This window comes from Trachypithecus francoisi, unplaced genomic scaffold (assembly GCF_009764315.1).
Source record: "Trachypithecus francoisi isolate TF-2019V2 unplaced genomic scaffold, Tfra_2.0 Lachesis_group14, whole genome shotgun sequence".
Taxonomy (NCBI): domain Eukaryota; kingdom Metazoa; phylum Chordata; class Mammalia; order Primates; family Cercopithecidae; genus Trachypithecus; species Trachypithecus francoisi.
This window is the reverse complement of record NW_022681459.1, coordinates 56305062-56319969: the sequence shown is the minus strand read 5'-3', so window position 1 is coordinate 56319969 and position 14908 is coordinate 56305062. Positions and strand designations below refer to the sequence as shown.

General features: G+C 37.7%; 1 protein-coding gene across 1 annotated transcript in view; it reads left to right on the top strand.

The window, feature by feature from the left end:
• ATXN10 (ataxin 10) overlaps window positions 1-14908 on the top strand; it is a 180907-nt gene that overhangs the window by 53597 nt on the left and 112402 nt on the right. The window contains exon 7 of the mRNA XM_033233607.1: window positions 5787-5952. Within this exon, the coding sequence (XP_033089498.1) occupies window positions 5787-5952 (166 nt within the window). The remainder of the gene's footprint in view (window positions 1-5786; window positions 5953-14908) is intronic.

Genomic DNA, 14908 nt, shown 5'->3' with positions numbered 1-14908 from the left:
ATTATATTACTCTGTACGTCTTTGCGTACCCATAGCTTAGCTCCCACTTAGAAGTGAGAACATATGGTATTTGATTTTTCCATTTCTGAGTTCTTCACTTAGAATAATGGCCTCCAACTGGGCGTGGAGGCACATACCTGTAATCCCAGCACTTTGGGAGGTGGAGGAACTCAGATCACTTGAGACCAAGAGTTTGAGACTAGCCTGGCCAACATGGAGAAAACCCGTCTCCACTGGAGATACAAAAATTAGCCAGGCATGGTGGCGCATGCCTGTAATCCCAGCTACTCAGGGAGGCTAAGGCATGAGAAGCGCTTGAACCCGGGAGGTGGAGGTTGCAGCCAGCTGAGATCACGCTACTGCACTCCAGCCTAGGTGATAGAGTGAGACCCTGTCTCTGGGGGGAAAAAAAAAAAAAAGGGCTTCCAGCTCCATCCACATTGCTGCATAAGACATTATTTCATTCTTTTTTATGGCTGAGTAGTATTCCATTGTATATATAGATCACATTTTCTTTGTTCATTCATCAGTTGATGGGTACTTAGGTTGGTTCTATATCTTTGCAGTTGTGAATTGTTCTATGATAAACATATGCGTGCAGATGTCTTTTCCTTTGGGTAGATACCCAGCAGTGGGATTGCTGGACTGAATGGTAGTTCTACTTTTGGTTTTTTGAGAAGTCCCCATACTGTTTTCCATAAAGGTTGTACTATTTTACATTCCCCCCAGCGTTGTATGCGTGTTCCTTTTTCACTACATCCATGGCAACATCTGTTGTTTTTTTTGACTTTTTAATAATGGCCATTCTGGCAGGGTCAGGTGGCATCTCCTTGTGGTTTTAATTTGCATTTCCCTGATGATTTGTGATGTTGAGCATTTTTTCATGTTTGTTGGCCATTTGTAGATCTTCTCTTGAGAAATGTCCATTCATGTCATTTGCTCACTTTTTGATGGAATTGTTTGTTTTTTTCTTACTTGCTTGAGTCCCTTGTAGACTGTGGATATTAGTTCTTTGTCAGATGCATAGTTGCAAATGTTTTCTCCCATTCTGTTGGTTGTCTGTTTACTCTGATGATTATTTCTTCTGCTGTGCAGAAGCAATAAATGAGACTAGGTCTCATTTATTTAGTTTTTGTTCCATTTGCTTTTGGGATCTTAGTAATAAATGTTTTGCCTTTGGCAACGTCATAAAGTTTTTCCTAGGTTTTCTCCTGGAATTTTTATGGTTTCTGGTCTTAGATTTAAATCTTCGATCCATCTCAAGTTGATTTTTGTATATGGTGAGAGATCTAGTTTCATTTTTCTGCCTGTGGCTATTTAGTTTTCCCAGAACCATTTATTGAATAGGAGGTTCTTTCCCCAGTTTCTGTTTTTGTATGCTTTTATGGAAGGTCAGTTGATTGTAAGTATTTGGCCTTATTTCTGGTTTCTTTATTCTGTTCTGTTGGTCTGTATATCTAGCTTTGTATCAGTACAATCCTGTTTTGGTTACTATAGCCTTGTAATATAATTTGAAGTTGGGGTGATGTGATGCCTTAGAATTGTTCTTTTTGCTTAAGATTGCTTTGGCTATTCGGGCTCTTTTTGGGTTCCGTATGAATTTTAGGACTATTTTTTCTAATGGTATGAAAAATGATGTTGGTGTTTTCATAGGAATTGCATTGAATCTATATATTGCTTTGGGCATATGGTCATTTTAATAGTATTGGTTCTTCTAATCCATGAGCATGGGATGTATTTCCATTTGTTTGTGTCATCTGTGATTTCTTTCAGCTATGTTTTATAATTTTCCTTGTAGAGATCTTTCACCTTCTTGGTTAAGTATATTTCCAGGCATTTGTTTTTTTTTTTTTTGCAGCCATTTTAAAAGGGACTGTGTTCTTGATTTCTCAGCTTAGTGGTTGTTGATGTATAGCAGTGCTACTGATTTGTGTACATTGATTTTTTTACCTGAGACTTTACTGAATTCATTGATCAAATCTAGGAGTCTTTTGGTAAAGTCTTTAGGGTTTTCTAGGTATATGATCGTATCATTGGCAAACAGAGATAGTTTGCCTTCCTCTTTTCCAATTTGGATGCCCTTTGTTTATTTCTCTTTCCTGATTATTCTGGCTGGAACTTCCTGTACTATACTGAATAGAAGTGGTGAAAGTGGACATCCTTGTCTTGTTCCACTTCTTAGGGGCAATGCTTTCATCTTTTCCCCATTAAGTATGAGGTTGGCTATGGGTTTGTCATGTGTGGCTTTTATTATTTTGAGGTATGTTCTTTCTATGCCTAAATTTTTATCATAAAGGGATGCTGGATTTTGTTGAATGTTTTTTCTGTGTCTATTGAGATGATCATATGGTTTTTGTTTTTAATTTTGTTTATGTGATGAATCACATTTACTTGGGTATGTTGAACCATCCCTACATCCTAAGATGAAACCCACTTGATCATGGTGAATTATCTTTTTGCTGTGCTGATGGATTCAGTTTTCTAGTATTTTGTTGAGGATTTTTGCATCTGATGTTCATCAGGGATATTGGTCTGTAGTTTTCTTTTTTTGTTATGTCCTTGCCTGCTTTTGGTATCAGAGTGATACTGGCTTAATAGAATGAGTCAGGTAAGAGTTAGGTAGGATTCTCTCTTTCTTAACCTTTTGGAATAGTTTCAGTATGATTGGTGCCAATTCTTTGAATGTCTGGTGGAATTTGGCCATGTATCCATCTGGCCCTAGTCTTTTTGTGTTTTGGCAATTTTTGTTATTATCGATTCAGTCTCACTGGTTGTTACTGGTCTGTTCAGACCTCCTATTTCTTTCTGATTCAAGCTAGGAGGGTTGTATATTTCCAGAGGTTTGTTCATTTCCTCTAAATTTTCTTGTTTGTTTGCACAGAGGTGTTCATAGTGTCTTAAATGGTCTTTTGTATTTCTGTGGTGCCAGCCATAATGTCTCCATTTCTGTTTCTAATTGAGCTAATTTGAATTTTCTCTCTTCTTGGTTAATCTAGCTAATGATCTATCGATTTTATTTATCTTTTCAAAGAATCAACTTTTATATTTTGTATTTTGATCTTTTGTTTCAATTTCATTCAGTTCTGCTCTGATCTTTGTTACTTCTTTTCTTTTGCTAGCTTTGGGTTTGGCTTGTTCTTCTTGAGACAGGGTTGTGCTCTGTCACCCAGGCTTGTGTGCAGTGACATGATCGCTGCAGCCTTGACCTTCCTGGGCTGAAGTGATCCTCCCATCTCAGCCTCCCAAGTAGCTGGGACTACAGTCATGCACCACCATGCCTGACTAATTTTTTAATATTTTGTAGAGGCAGTATTTCACCATGTTGCCCAGGCTTGTCTCAAACTTTTGGACTAAGCAGTCCTCCTGCCTCTACCGTGTAAGCCACCACACCTGGCCTAGTTGGTTCTTCTTTCTCTAGTTCTTTGAGGTATGATGTTAGATTGTCAGTTTTTGATCTTTCAGACTTTTTGATGTAGGCGTTCAGCACTATAAACTTTCCTTTTGGCACTGCTTTTGCTGTATCCCAGAAGTGCTGATAACTTGTATCTCTGCTGTCATTTATTTTGAAGAACTTTTAAATGTCTGTCTTGATTTCATTGTTAACCCCCAAATCATGTAGGAGCAGCTTGTTTAATTTCCATGTATCTGTATAGTTTTGAGGGTTCCTTTTGGAATTGATTTCTAGTTTTATTCTATTGTGGTCTGAGAAGATACTTGATATAGTTCTGTCTATCAATCGATCTATCTATTTATTTATTTGAGACTGAGTCTCGCTCTGTTGCCCAGGCTGGGGTGCAGTGGCACGATCTCAGCTTACTGCAACCTCTGCCTCCTGGGTTCAAGCAATTCTCCTGCCTCAGCCTCCTGAGTAGCTGAATTACAGGCCCCTGCCACCACGGCTGGCTAGTTGTTTTTGTATTTTTAGTTGAGATGGGGTTTCACCATGTTGGCCAGGCTGGTCTTGAATGCCTGATCTCACGTGGTCTGCCCTTCTTGGCCTCCCAAAGTGCTGGGATTTCAGGTCTGAGCCACCACACCCGGCCAATATATTTTGATTTTGAAAAAATTTATTGAGACTTGCTTTGTGGCCTGTCATGTGGTCTATCTTTTCTTAGGTCTAGTAATTGTTTTGTGAATCTGGGAGCTTCAGAGTTAGGTGCATATATATTTAGAATTGTAATATCTTCTGTTGGATCGATACCTTTATCATCATATAATGACCTCCTTTGTGTTTTTTTACTATTGTTGCTTTAAAGTCTATTTTATATTACATAAGAAGAGCTATTCTGCTCGCTTTTGGTTTCCATTTGCATGAAGTATCTTTTCTACCACCTTTAGTTTGATTCTGTAAGACTCCTTATGTTTCAGGTGAGTCTCTTGAGGACAGCAGGTACTTGGTTTGTGGTTTTTTTTTTTAATCCATTCTGCCAAGTGTATCTTTTAAGTGGAGCATTTATATGATTTATATGCAATGTTTATACTGAGATGTGAGGTACTGTTCCATCCAGTTGATTGTTACCTGGATATTTTGTGTTCTCCATTGTGTTTCATAGGTGCTGTGCATTTTTGTACTTTCAAGAGGTTCTAGTCTGGTGACTGTGGAGTTTTTATTTCAAGCTTTAGAACTTTTAGCCTCAATTTATTTTTAAAGATTATATATAAATAAGGGAAAACAGAAATTCTCTAATACTGTGCTCAACTGAGTGAACTGTGTATTTCTTTTATTTTGGATTAATTATTGCCACAAGAAATCTGAGGTTTTAGGAGTTTTGAAAATTGCTAAGGTCTGTAGGTGATTTTTCCAGACTGATGATATTTCCCATCATTTGGCCACAGTACAGGAAGCGTTTGGTATAGTTTTATTTCTTACTTGAAGCAGTAAATAATTTAAATTTTTCTCTTGGTAAGAAATGTTCCATGCCTAATTTGAATGTATTTACCCTTATTTGCTAATAAGCAGCTTAGATATTCATACCCTTTCTTCTATAGAAATGAGAATTATACATATAATCCCAAATCAAAATATAATTTTGAGCAAATGTCCTAATAGATTTATGCTAGACAGATTGACCTATGTGTGATTCATTTTTCCTAGGAGAAGGAAAGAGGTGGTTGAAAAGAAATATTTATTTGGTAATTTATTTATTGATGTAAAAATGTCACAGTCTTGGTCTTCAGATTTGTGTTTTTGTAAACTAAAACAAATAGTAAAGTTTCACAATAAAGACTATCAAATGAGTGGTTAAAGCACCTGGCTCAGGGCACAGGTTGAATCCTAGCTTAGACTCTCAGTGGTTTTGTGACACTGGACAAGTGAATTAACCTCACCAACCCTTATTTACCCACCTTTAATGTGAAACTAATGACAGTACCTGCCTCATGGAGTTTTTGTGAGGATTAAATGTGTAAAATGCTTAGCTCTGTAGAAAATAGTGAATAAATGTTAGCCCATTTCACTTTGCTGTTCCTTGTATCGTAGATGTATTCATACAAAAAACTGAGCATTTCTAAAATGTTGAATTATTTTCACGTTGAAAGTAATGGACATAAAAGGTGCATTAAGCGATTCTAGTTTCTGTGGCCAAGACACGTCAAAGAAACTAAGAATTTAAAAAATAGGTGATTGATGAAGATTAACTTTATTCATGTTTTTCCTAGCTAGACATGATAAGCAAGGTAAGGACTTTAAAATAATAATATTCCCTTAAAGTTGCTTTCCTAGGTATTTTTAGCATTGTATAATTTAAGTCTTATAGATTCATGCAGAAATCCTTTATGTTTTACAGAGTTACACTGTTAGACCTTATGATAGCCAAGATAACGAGTGATGAGCCACTCACCACGGATGACATCCCTGTGTTTTTGCGGCATGCTGAGTTGATTGCAAGCACCTTTGTGGATCAGTGCAAGACAGTGCTCAAGTTGGCCTCTGAGGAGCCTCCTGATGATGAGGTAAGGGAGGCAGATTTCCCAATCTCGGGTAAAAGAGAATGGGCAGATTTTCTAACTCAGTCAAGTCCTCTATGAGAATTCTTTTTTAAAAGCTTTTAAAAATATTATGTAAATAATGTATCCATATATGAGAATAGTTAGAAAATTTAGATAAGGGAAAACTGTGTCCTTATTCCTACCATCCGGAGTCAACGACTTAAACAAATTCTGGTTAATTTTCTAGGCGAATGACATCAGATATGTGCACACAGACATAGACATGAACACATATGTATCTATTAAAAGTGGAGCCTTTCTGTGCCTTCCGTTTGCGGTTCCCATTTTTTCTTCAGAATGTAAGCTCTAGGAGGGCAGAAATGTTGACTGTTGTGTCCATAGTACTATGTATATGGTAGGCACTTAGCAAATATTTGCTGAATGAATAAATAAATAATACATTGGGGCCAGGCGGGGTGGCTCAAGCCTGTAATCCCAGCACTTTGGGAGGCCGAGACGGGCGGATCACAAGGTCAGGAGATCGAGACCATCCTGGCTAACCCGGTGAGACCCCGTCTCTACTAAAAAAAATACAAAAAACTAGCCGGGCGAGGTGGCGGGCGCCTGTAGTCCCAGCTACTCGGGAGGCTGAGGCAGGAGAATGGTGTAAACCCGGGAGGTGGAGCTTGCAGTGAGCTGAGATCCGGCCACTGCACTCCAGCCTGGGCGACAGAGCGAGACTCCATCTCAAAAAAAAAAAAAAAAAAAAAAATACATTGTAAATGTCTTTTTAAATAAATGCTAACATAGGCTGGGCATGGTGCCTCACACCTGTAACCCCACTTCTTTGGGAGGCCAAGGTGGGAGGATCGCTTGAGCCCAGGAATTTCAGATCACCCTGGACAACATGGTGAAACCCCGTCTTGGCAAAAAATACAAAACTTAACTGGGCATGGTGGCACACGCCTATAGACCCAGCTACTTGGGAGGCTGAGGTGGGAGGGTCACTTGAGCCCAGGAGGTTGAGCCATGATTGCCCCACTGCACTCCATCCTGCGTGATGGAGTGAGACCCTTGTCTCAAAAAAAAAAAAAAAAAGCCAACATAACATTTCAAGTAAAGAATTTCCTGTTTATTTGTCCAAATCCCTGTAGTTGGACATTTAGGTTGTTTTTGTGGTTTTTTGTTTTAAGACAGAACCTTGCTCTGTCGCCCAGGCTGGATCACAGTGGCACAATCTTGACTCACTGCAACCTCTGCCTCCTGAGTTCAGTCAATACTCCTGTCTTGGCCACCCAAATAACTGGGATTCCAGGTGTGCACCACCATGCCCAGATAATTTTTGTATTTTTGGTAGAGACGGGATTTCAGCATATTGGCCAGGCTGGTCTTGAACTCCTGACTTCACGTGATCTGCCTGCCTCGGCCTCCCAAGGGGCTGGGATTATTGGCATGAGCCACCACATCTGGCAGTAGGTTGTTCTTATTTCTCCTTATTTTAGATAATACTGTAGTACATGCCTTTATAGTTACATCTGTGCACGTTTCCACAGCTATTGTCCTAGGACATAATCTTAGAAGTGAGATTGCTATGTGTAAGGATATCACATGTTTAAAGCTCTTAATACATACTTCCAAACTGCTTTCTAGACGGTTTGCTTCTTCTCTTCTTTATAGGAGATTCCTAGTTGTATACTGTCCTGGTTAATTATTTAAACTATTTTTTTACTCTCCTTAAGCCTACCTTAGATCGTTCAGGTCTCGTTTTATCAGGATGTGGAAGGGAGCTTGTGTTAATTCTCTATCCCTCCTCTTTACTTCAGAACTTGCTGATTTTATCTGTTCTCCTTTCTTCTGTGGTAAAGTTAGAATTGTTCTTTCTCTGGACCACTCAGCTGTAAAAAGGATGCACTTGTGATACGACAGGGAAGAATCTCAAAAGTGTGGAGGGAGAGAAGCCAGACAGACTAGAGAACATGCTGGCTGATTCCATTTCTGTGGGATTCTGTAGCAGGCCAGATATATCGTTCATGACAGAAAACAGATCAGATGTTACCTGGATCTGGAAATGAAGGAGTGGAATTGATTGCAGGGGGACACGAGGGAACTTTCTTAATAGTAGAATGTGGCATTTCGCTGTATACCTTGACACAACTCTGTACTGTATACTTAAGATGGATTATTTCATTACATGTATGTTATACCTCAATAAAGCTGATTTAAACACATTTTAATAGAAGATGATAGAGAGTTCCTTTGTATGCTGATATGAATGGTCAGGTAGAGAGGGAGTAATTGATGCTGGAATCACCATCGGCAAATGGGTGAGACTGGAGGAGAGGGATTAGAATCCAGAGTGGATACTCATCCACTGTCCACAGGTGGGAAGGTAGAGAATGTGATCCGTAGTGTTTCCCAGAGAGTAGTGTGCAATACTGTGAAATTGTTAACTCCTGTTGTAAATGCAGCTCATGGCTGTGACTGCTCGACCACTAGAGGGTATTTCCGTTTTTGTGAATATACTTTTGTTCAGGACCATTTTGGTATTGATTTTCTGTGCTTTGTCATATAGACCATGTTAGGTCTTATAATCAGGTCGTTACTTTAGTTCTCATTTTCTGTGATAGAAAAGAAAGGTCTTTATTCAGGGGCTTGCTTTTACTTGCTGGAGATAGATTTGCCTTTGTTTCCAGCAGGAGGAGCAGTGAGTCATGCTTAAGAAAAGTTTTAAAAATTCTCTAGGAGACAGAGAAAAGACAGATCACATCTTTAAACTTTTCAAGGCACTTCTGATTAAAGGATAGGTGATTTCAGTATTGTAGTGAGAAATTCCTGAAAATACTCTTCATATTTAGGAAAACTTATTTTTCCTTCAGACTTTTTTCTCTAAGATGGGAAGTATTTTTATATATTAATGGAATGGAAAATTTTAGACTGGGAACAGTGGCTCATGCCCGTAATCCCAATACTTTGGGGCGCCAAGGTGTGGGAGGATTGCTTAAGCCCAGGAGTTGGAGACCAGCCTGGGCAACATAAGGAGACTCCATCTGTACAAAAAAACAAAGAATTAGCTGGGCGTGGTGGTGTGCGCCTGTGGTCCTAGCTACTGGGGAGGCTGAGGTGGGAGGCTTGCCTAAGCTCCAGAAGGTTGAGGCTGCAGTGAGCTGTGATTGCGCTACTGCACTCCAGCCTGGGGAAGAGTGAGACCCTGTCTCAAAAAAAACAAAACAAAACAAAACAAAAAAAATCATAGGCAGTTTTCTTTTGCAAAGCCAAATTAATTTACTTTTGGAAGTTTATTGAGTTATACATTTATGACTTGTGCATATTAATGTAGATATGTCATACTTTTTTTTTTTTTAAAGGGGACCCCTTATGCCAGTATTTAAATATGCCAAAGACCACGTGGTATGCTGGAGCTGGCCTGTGGTACCTTCTAAGAGTTGATTATTGAGTACTTAGAACTCTATGAGCTGATTGTTAAATTGTTAGTACCTTGAAATCATCCATGGTGGAAGTAGTTATGCCATGGAAACCAGCAAAAGCTACAAATAGGGCTTTCCACCTGCCTCCTCCTCCCCAGCCATTCTTCTGCCAAACCACTGCATTTACTCATTGGTGATCTTTTTAGGAGAAGATAGATATTCAATAAAGTTCTCAATGCTATGACTGAAAAGTGAGAATGGAAACAGTTGTATTTATAGCACGTGTTTTTTAATTGATGTAATTGTTTGGCTTTAAAATCCCAAGGTTTTCTTCATGTTTCTTTATAAAAATAGTTTTGGGTTCTCATGTTAATGTACTTATTCCTGTCTTTTGATATATTTTGTATACTTATTTCCAGTTTTTGATATATTTTTGTCAGTTCTGAATCTTGTTCACTGGTGGCAAGCCTTGCCTTTTCTCTGAAAGCTTAAAAAACATTCTTTTTAGCTTTGTATTTTCTGATGCCCATATAATACAATAATTGTCCTCAGGTTGTGGGATTTGCATTCTGTTTTAATCTTTGCAACCCCAGTTTAGGCCATACTGTAGTACCTGTTATGCAGTAGGTATTACATATTTAGCTACATAATATATATTCTACAATAAATAGTGCATTTTTTTCCACATATGAAGGGCTTAAATGTTTGTATAAGGCAAATAGTATTTGCTTTGTTGTTAAAAATTATTTAAGCTGAAGTCAGTGAAACATAAAGTTTCAGTTGGGCCTGGTGACTCAGGCCTATAATCCCAACACTTTGGGAGGCCAAAGTGGGCTGATCGCCTGAGGTCAGGAGTTTGAGATCAGCCTGACCAACATGGTGAGACCCTGTTTCTACTAAAAATACAAAAATTAGCCTGGCATGGTGGCGGACGCCTGTAATCCCAGCTACTCGGGAGGTGGAGGGAGGAGAATCGCTTGAACCCGGGAGGCGGAGTTTGCAATGAGCCGAGATTGTGCCATTGCACTTCAGCCTGGGCGACAGAGCAAGACTCCCATCTTAACAAAAAAAAAGTTACAAAGTTTTCCCCTTTTTGCCCAGCCTCTGTTTGTTTTCTATAGATCTATATGCATATCCTTTTTTTTTTTGTTTTCTTTTCAAAGGTATTTTTTTGTATATACACACCTATATGTTTTTTGTTTTCATTTTTTACACTATTCTTCAACTTGCTATTTTTACTTATGATATAACTTGTACATCTTTGCACTTTAGCATGTGTATATTCATTGTATGTTTCTAATGAATAATATTTATTTAATTATATAGATGTATTTATATTTATTTAATTATATAGACGTATCATAATTTTTTCATTTGTTCCCTATAGACGTTTCAACTGCTTTCAGGTGGCTTTTTTTTTCTTTTAACCTTTACAAGTAATGTTATAGTGAACATCCTTGTACAAATTTCGGACAAGTAAATCTGAGATTATAAATTCCTGGGGTTGAATTGCTGGGTCGAAGAATTAGGTATTTTTAAAAACTTTAGAGAGATTTCTGAATTGCACACCAGTGCAACACAAGATTGCATGAGCTGCCCGTTGCAGATCTGATTTAATTACTATTTCTCGTTAATGTTTTTCAGTGACCATTATGTTTGTTTTGCATATTAGGTTACTCTTTAAAATGCATTTATTAAAAAGCATTTTCTGGAAATTAATCTTTCTGTCGTACATACAGTAAACTATTGTTCACGTAATTTTTGTTTGAATTTATTTCTGATATTCTGTTAGCCTTTTAGTCGTTTTTTGTTTGTGTTTAATCTAATTAAGGTTATCAATTTTATCCTTTTGGACTCTGGATTTCTTTTTTTTTTTTTAAGAGCTGACAGCCAAGAAGATTTTTGTTTGTTTTTTAAGTAAATTCTCCACTTAGATTGTGGAAATATACACCTACATAGTCTAGTTCTTTCAGTACTTAGTTCTCATTTTTATTTATCTAGAATTTATTTTTGAGCAAGGAGTGAGTTATGGATCCAAATGAATTATTTATGTCTTTTGACTATTCAAGATTATAAAATCTTTGGTGTGAGACTGACTGGGTTTGAATCTTGATTTCTTCTGTTACAGGTATATAATCTTGGAAAAGTTACTCATCCTCTCTCTGCCCTTCTTTTTCTTGAAATGGGTTATATTATTGTTATTTTTTTTTATTTTGAGATAGAGTCTTGCTCTGTTGCCCAGGCTGGAATGCAGTGGTGAGGTCTCGGTTCACTGCAACCTCCATGTCCCGGGTTCAACTGATTCTCCTGCCTCAGCCTCCTGTGTAGCTGGGATTACAGGTATCCACCACCATGCCTGGCTAATTTTTGTATTTTTAGTAGAGATGGGGTTTCGCCATGTTGGCCAGGCTGGTCTTGAACTCCTGACTTTGGGTGATCCACCTGCCTCAGGCTCCCAAAGTGCTAAGATTATAGGTGTGAGCCACCGTGCCCAGCCAGGTTGTATTTGAATATAAACATTTAATATGCCGATTGGTACAAGTTAATGTTCCCTAAATGTTATCTGTTCATTATTATTTCAGTACCATTTAGTGAATAATCTTATCCTTTCCACTAATTTTTTTTTTCTTAATTGAGACAGAGTCTCACCCTGTTGCCCAGGCTAGAGTGTAGTGGTGCAATCATAGCTTGCTGTATTCTCCAGCTCCTGGGCTTGAGGATCCTCCCACCTACCTGTATCATATCCTAAATTCTTTTATTTATTTGGACAATTACTGGTTCCCTCCAAACAAATTGGAGGGAACCAGTAAGATGTTAACAGCTAGAGAAGGGAGAATTCAGAGAGATATGTGTTTATATGCCATAAAGAAACGCTGAAACGAACATACAAATAAATGCAAAAACTCATCTATGGAGAAAGGAGTTGCAGTCCAGGCAGATATAACTAATTTGCATTTTAATAGACAGGAATAATTCTGTATTAATATAAGTTTTCTGTAACTTAGAAAGCTGTAACATTGCTCAAAGATACTAAATGACAGTGTTAACTGAGACAGGTGAGATAGGAGACTAATCTTTTTTGCTCACTTCAAAATCTTTCACAATATTCCCTTCATTTGCTTGTCTTTTTTTTTTTTGCACTAGTGCCTGATTTGATTAATACTAGTTTCATAAGACTTTTAAATATCTGGAAGGGCATTTTACTCATTAATCTTATTTTTTAAGAGAGTAAATTTTCCTGGCTGTTTTTTCATTACTAATTTCCAGATGCTCATTAAAAACACTTCATTAATAAAATGATTTTAATGACTAAAATTGGGGATGTGTTAGGTGGGGATAGATTAATTTTCTTTTAGGTTTATTTTAGTTAATATCATAGAATTTAAGAGCTGGAAGGAGACTTCCAGTTCATCTCTTCCAACCTCTAATTTTGTTCCTGTCGTTTTAACATGGAAAATTTCAAACATAGACTAAGAAGAAAGTGTACTTAAACTCCATCTGCCATCCCCTGGCTTCAGCAGCTTCCCCTTCATCACCATTCTTCTTTCCTCCACAGTTCCACTCGTTCTTATGCCAGTTGCCATGGACTGATTCAAAGCTCCAACATATTTCATCAGTTACTCTAAAAGAGAAGGAGTCTTCAGACACAAGTATAATACGATGAGAACATCTAAAATAACTAATAATAACATGTATTATCAAATAAATAGTATTCAGATTTCCCCTATTGTCTAATAATCTTTTTCAAGTTTGTTTTGTTGAAACAGCATAAAGAGAAGGGCTGTATGTTGCAACTGATTGACGTAACTTTACTCTAGTGTATAGGTTCCCCTTCCCTCTTCTTTTTTTTCCTCTTTGCTACTTACTTGTTGGAGAAACTGGGTTGTTTTCCCATAGACTTTTCTACATTTCAGATTTTGATGAGTATGTCTCCAAGGTGGCACTTAACATATTCTTCTTTACCTTGCATTTCCAGTGAATGAAAATTAGTTCCAGAGGCATATTCAGATTTGGGTTAGGTTTTTTTTTGTTTATTTTTGCAGTAGTGTTTCGTTGTTGGTGATACTATTTTCATCAAGAAGCACATGAGGCTTGGTTATCTCTTTGTGATATTAGCAGTCATTAATGATTACCTAGATCCACGAATTCTTTAGGGGTTGCAAAATGGTGGCATTTTAACATTATTGTTCATTCTTTGTTTATTAGCAGGAGTATTTTTTAAAGAGAAACTTTCCATAATCAATTCTTAGGTTCTGTGAGGTACACGGGATGAAGAAAGGCAGGATAAGTGCTTGATTGTTTTCCCCCTTGATTACCAATCTTCAGAGTAATGAGTTGGTTCTGTGGCATCATTCAAAGATGACCAGTGAGTTGTTTTGTTTCATTTTATTTTCATCAGGAAGCCATAGCTTTAAAACCACTCGCTTTGTTTTCAGTCTGCTGCCGTAATTCTTTCTGGTGATTAATGTGCCACCGCTGGCCAGTGGGAGCCTCATCAAGTTGTTTCTGATTCCGAATTTCTGACATGACCCTAGTAGCCTGTAATAGCATCTTTGTTATCTGCTAGGATGAGGTGTCCACGGCTACCTTTTGCATGGTCTGCCCTAGGTCTATTCTTGAAGGAGCAGTGGTATCTCAAGAAAACAATCTGGGCAACTACGCCTTTAATAAAAGAGGTTGTTGAAGCTTTGTGAAATTGATGGACTTGGTCAAGACTCGTTTTAACATGGTACTAACTTTAGACTTCTAATCGAGATTTTTCCCCTTTAACTCTTTAGCAAAAAGAAGGCTGTGATATAAAATTAAAGATCCAAGACATTAAAAATATGTGTTGTTTCTTGCTATTTATTTTGAGATTTCAGAATACTATATTAATATATTACCTTTAAATCTCTTAATTAGAAAGCAGTAAATACACGTTTAGCATTAACAAGGAAGTAATTTGTCTTTCTTTTGAAGAATGTTCTTTTTTTTTTTGGTTGAGACAGAGTCTTGCTCTATTGCCTAGGCCAGAGTCCAGTGGCATGATCTTGGCTCACTGCAACCTCTGCCTCCTGGGTTGAAATGATTCTCCTGCCTCAGCCTCCCTAGTAGCTGGGATTACAGGCGCCTGCTACCATGCCTGACTAATTTTTATATTTTTTTAGTGGAGATGGGATTTCACCATATTGACCAGGCTGATCTTGAACTCTTGACCTCAAGTGATCCTCTGACCTCGGCCTCCCAAAGTGACGAATGTTATCTTTATGGACTAACTTTATAATCTCTGCCACATTTTGTCAAATAATGGGTACTTTAAAAATGGGGTTAAAAATCTATACAAAAGTTACATTTAAAATTTTTATATAGACTAATGCTCTGCAGTTGGTACTGGGCAGTTTCTTGGTCATGCAGTGTATTTGATAATAAATTATTTAGTAGCTATGTGAAGTAGTGTTTTCAAATAATACTGTCTTTCTGATCTACCAAGATATTGCATAGAAGTTCATATTTACCCAGAAATTATGCAAGTTCTTAAAGCCAGAGTTTTTTCAACCACAGCATTTTACAGGATT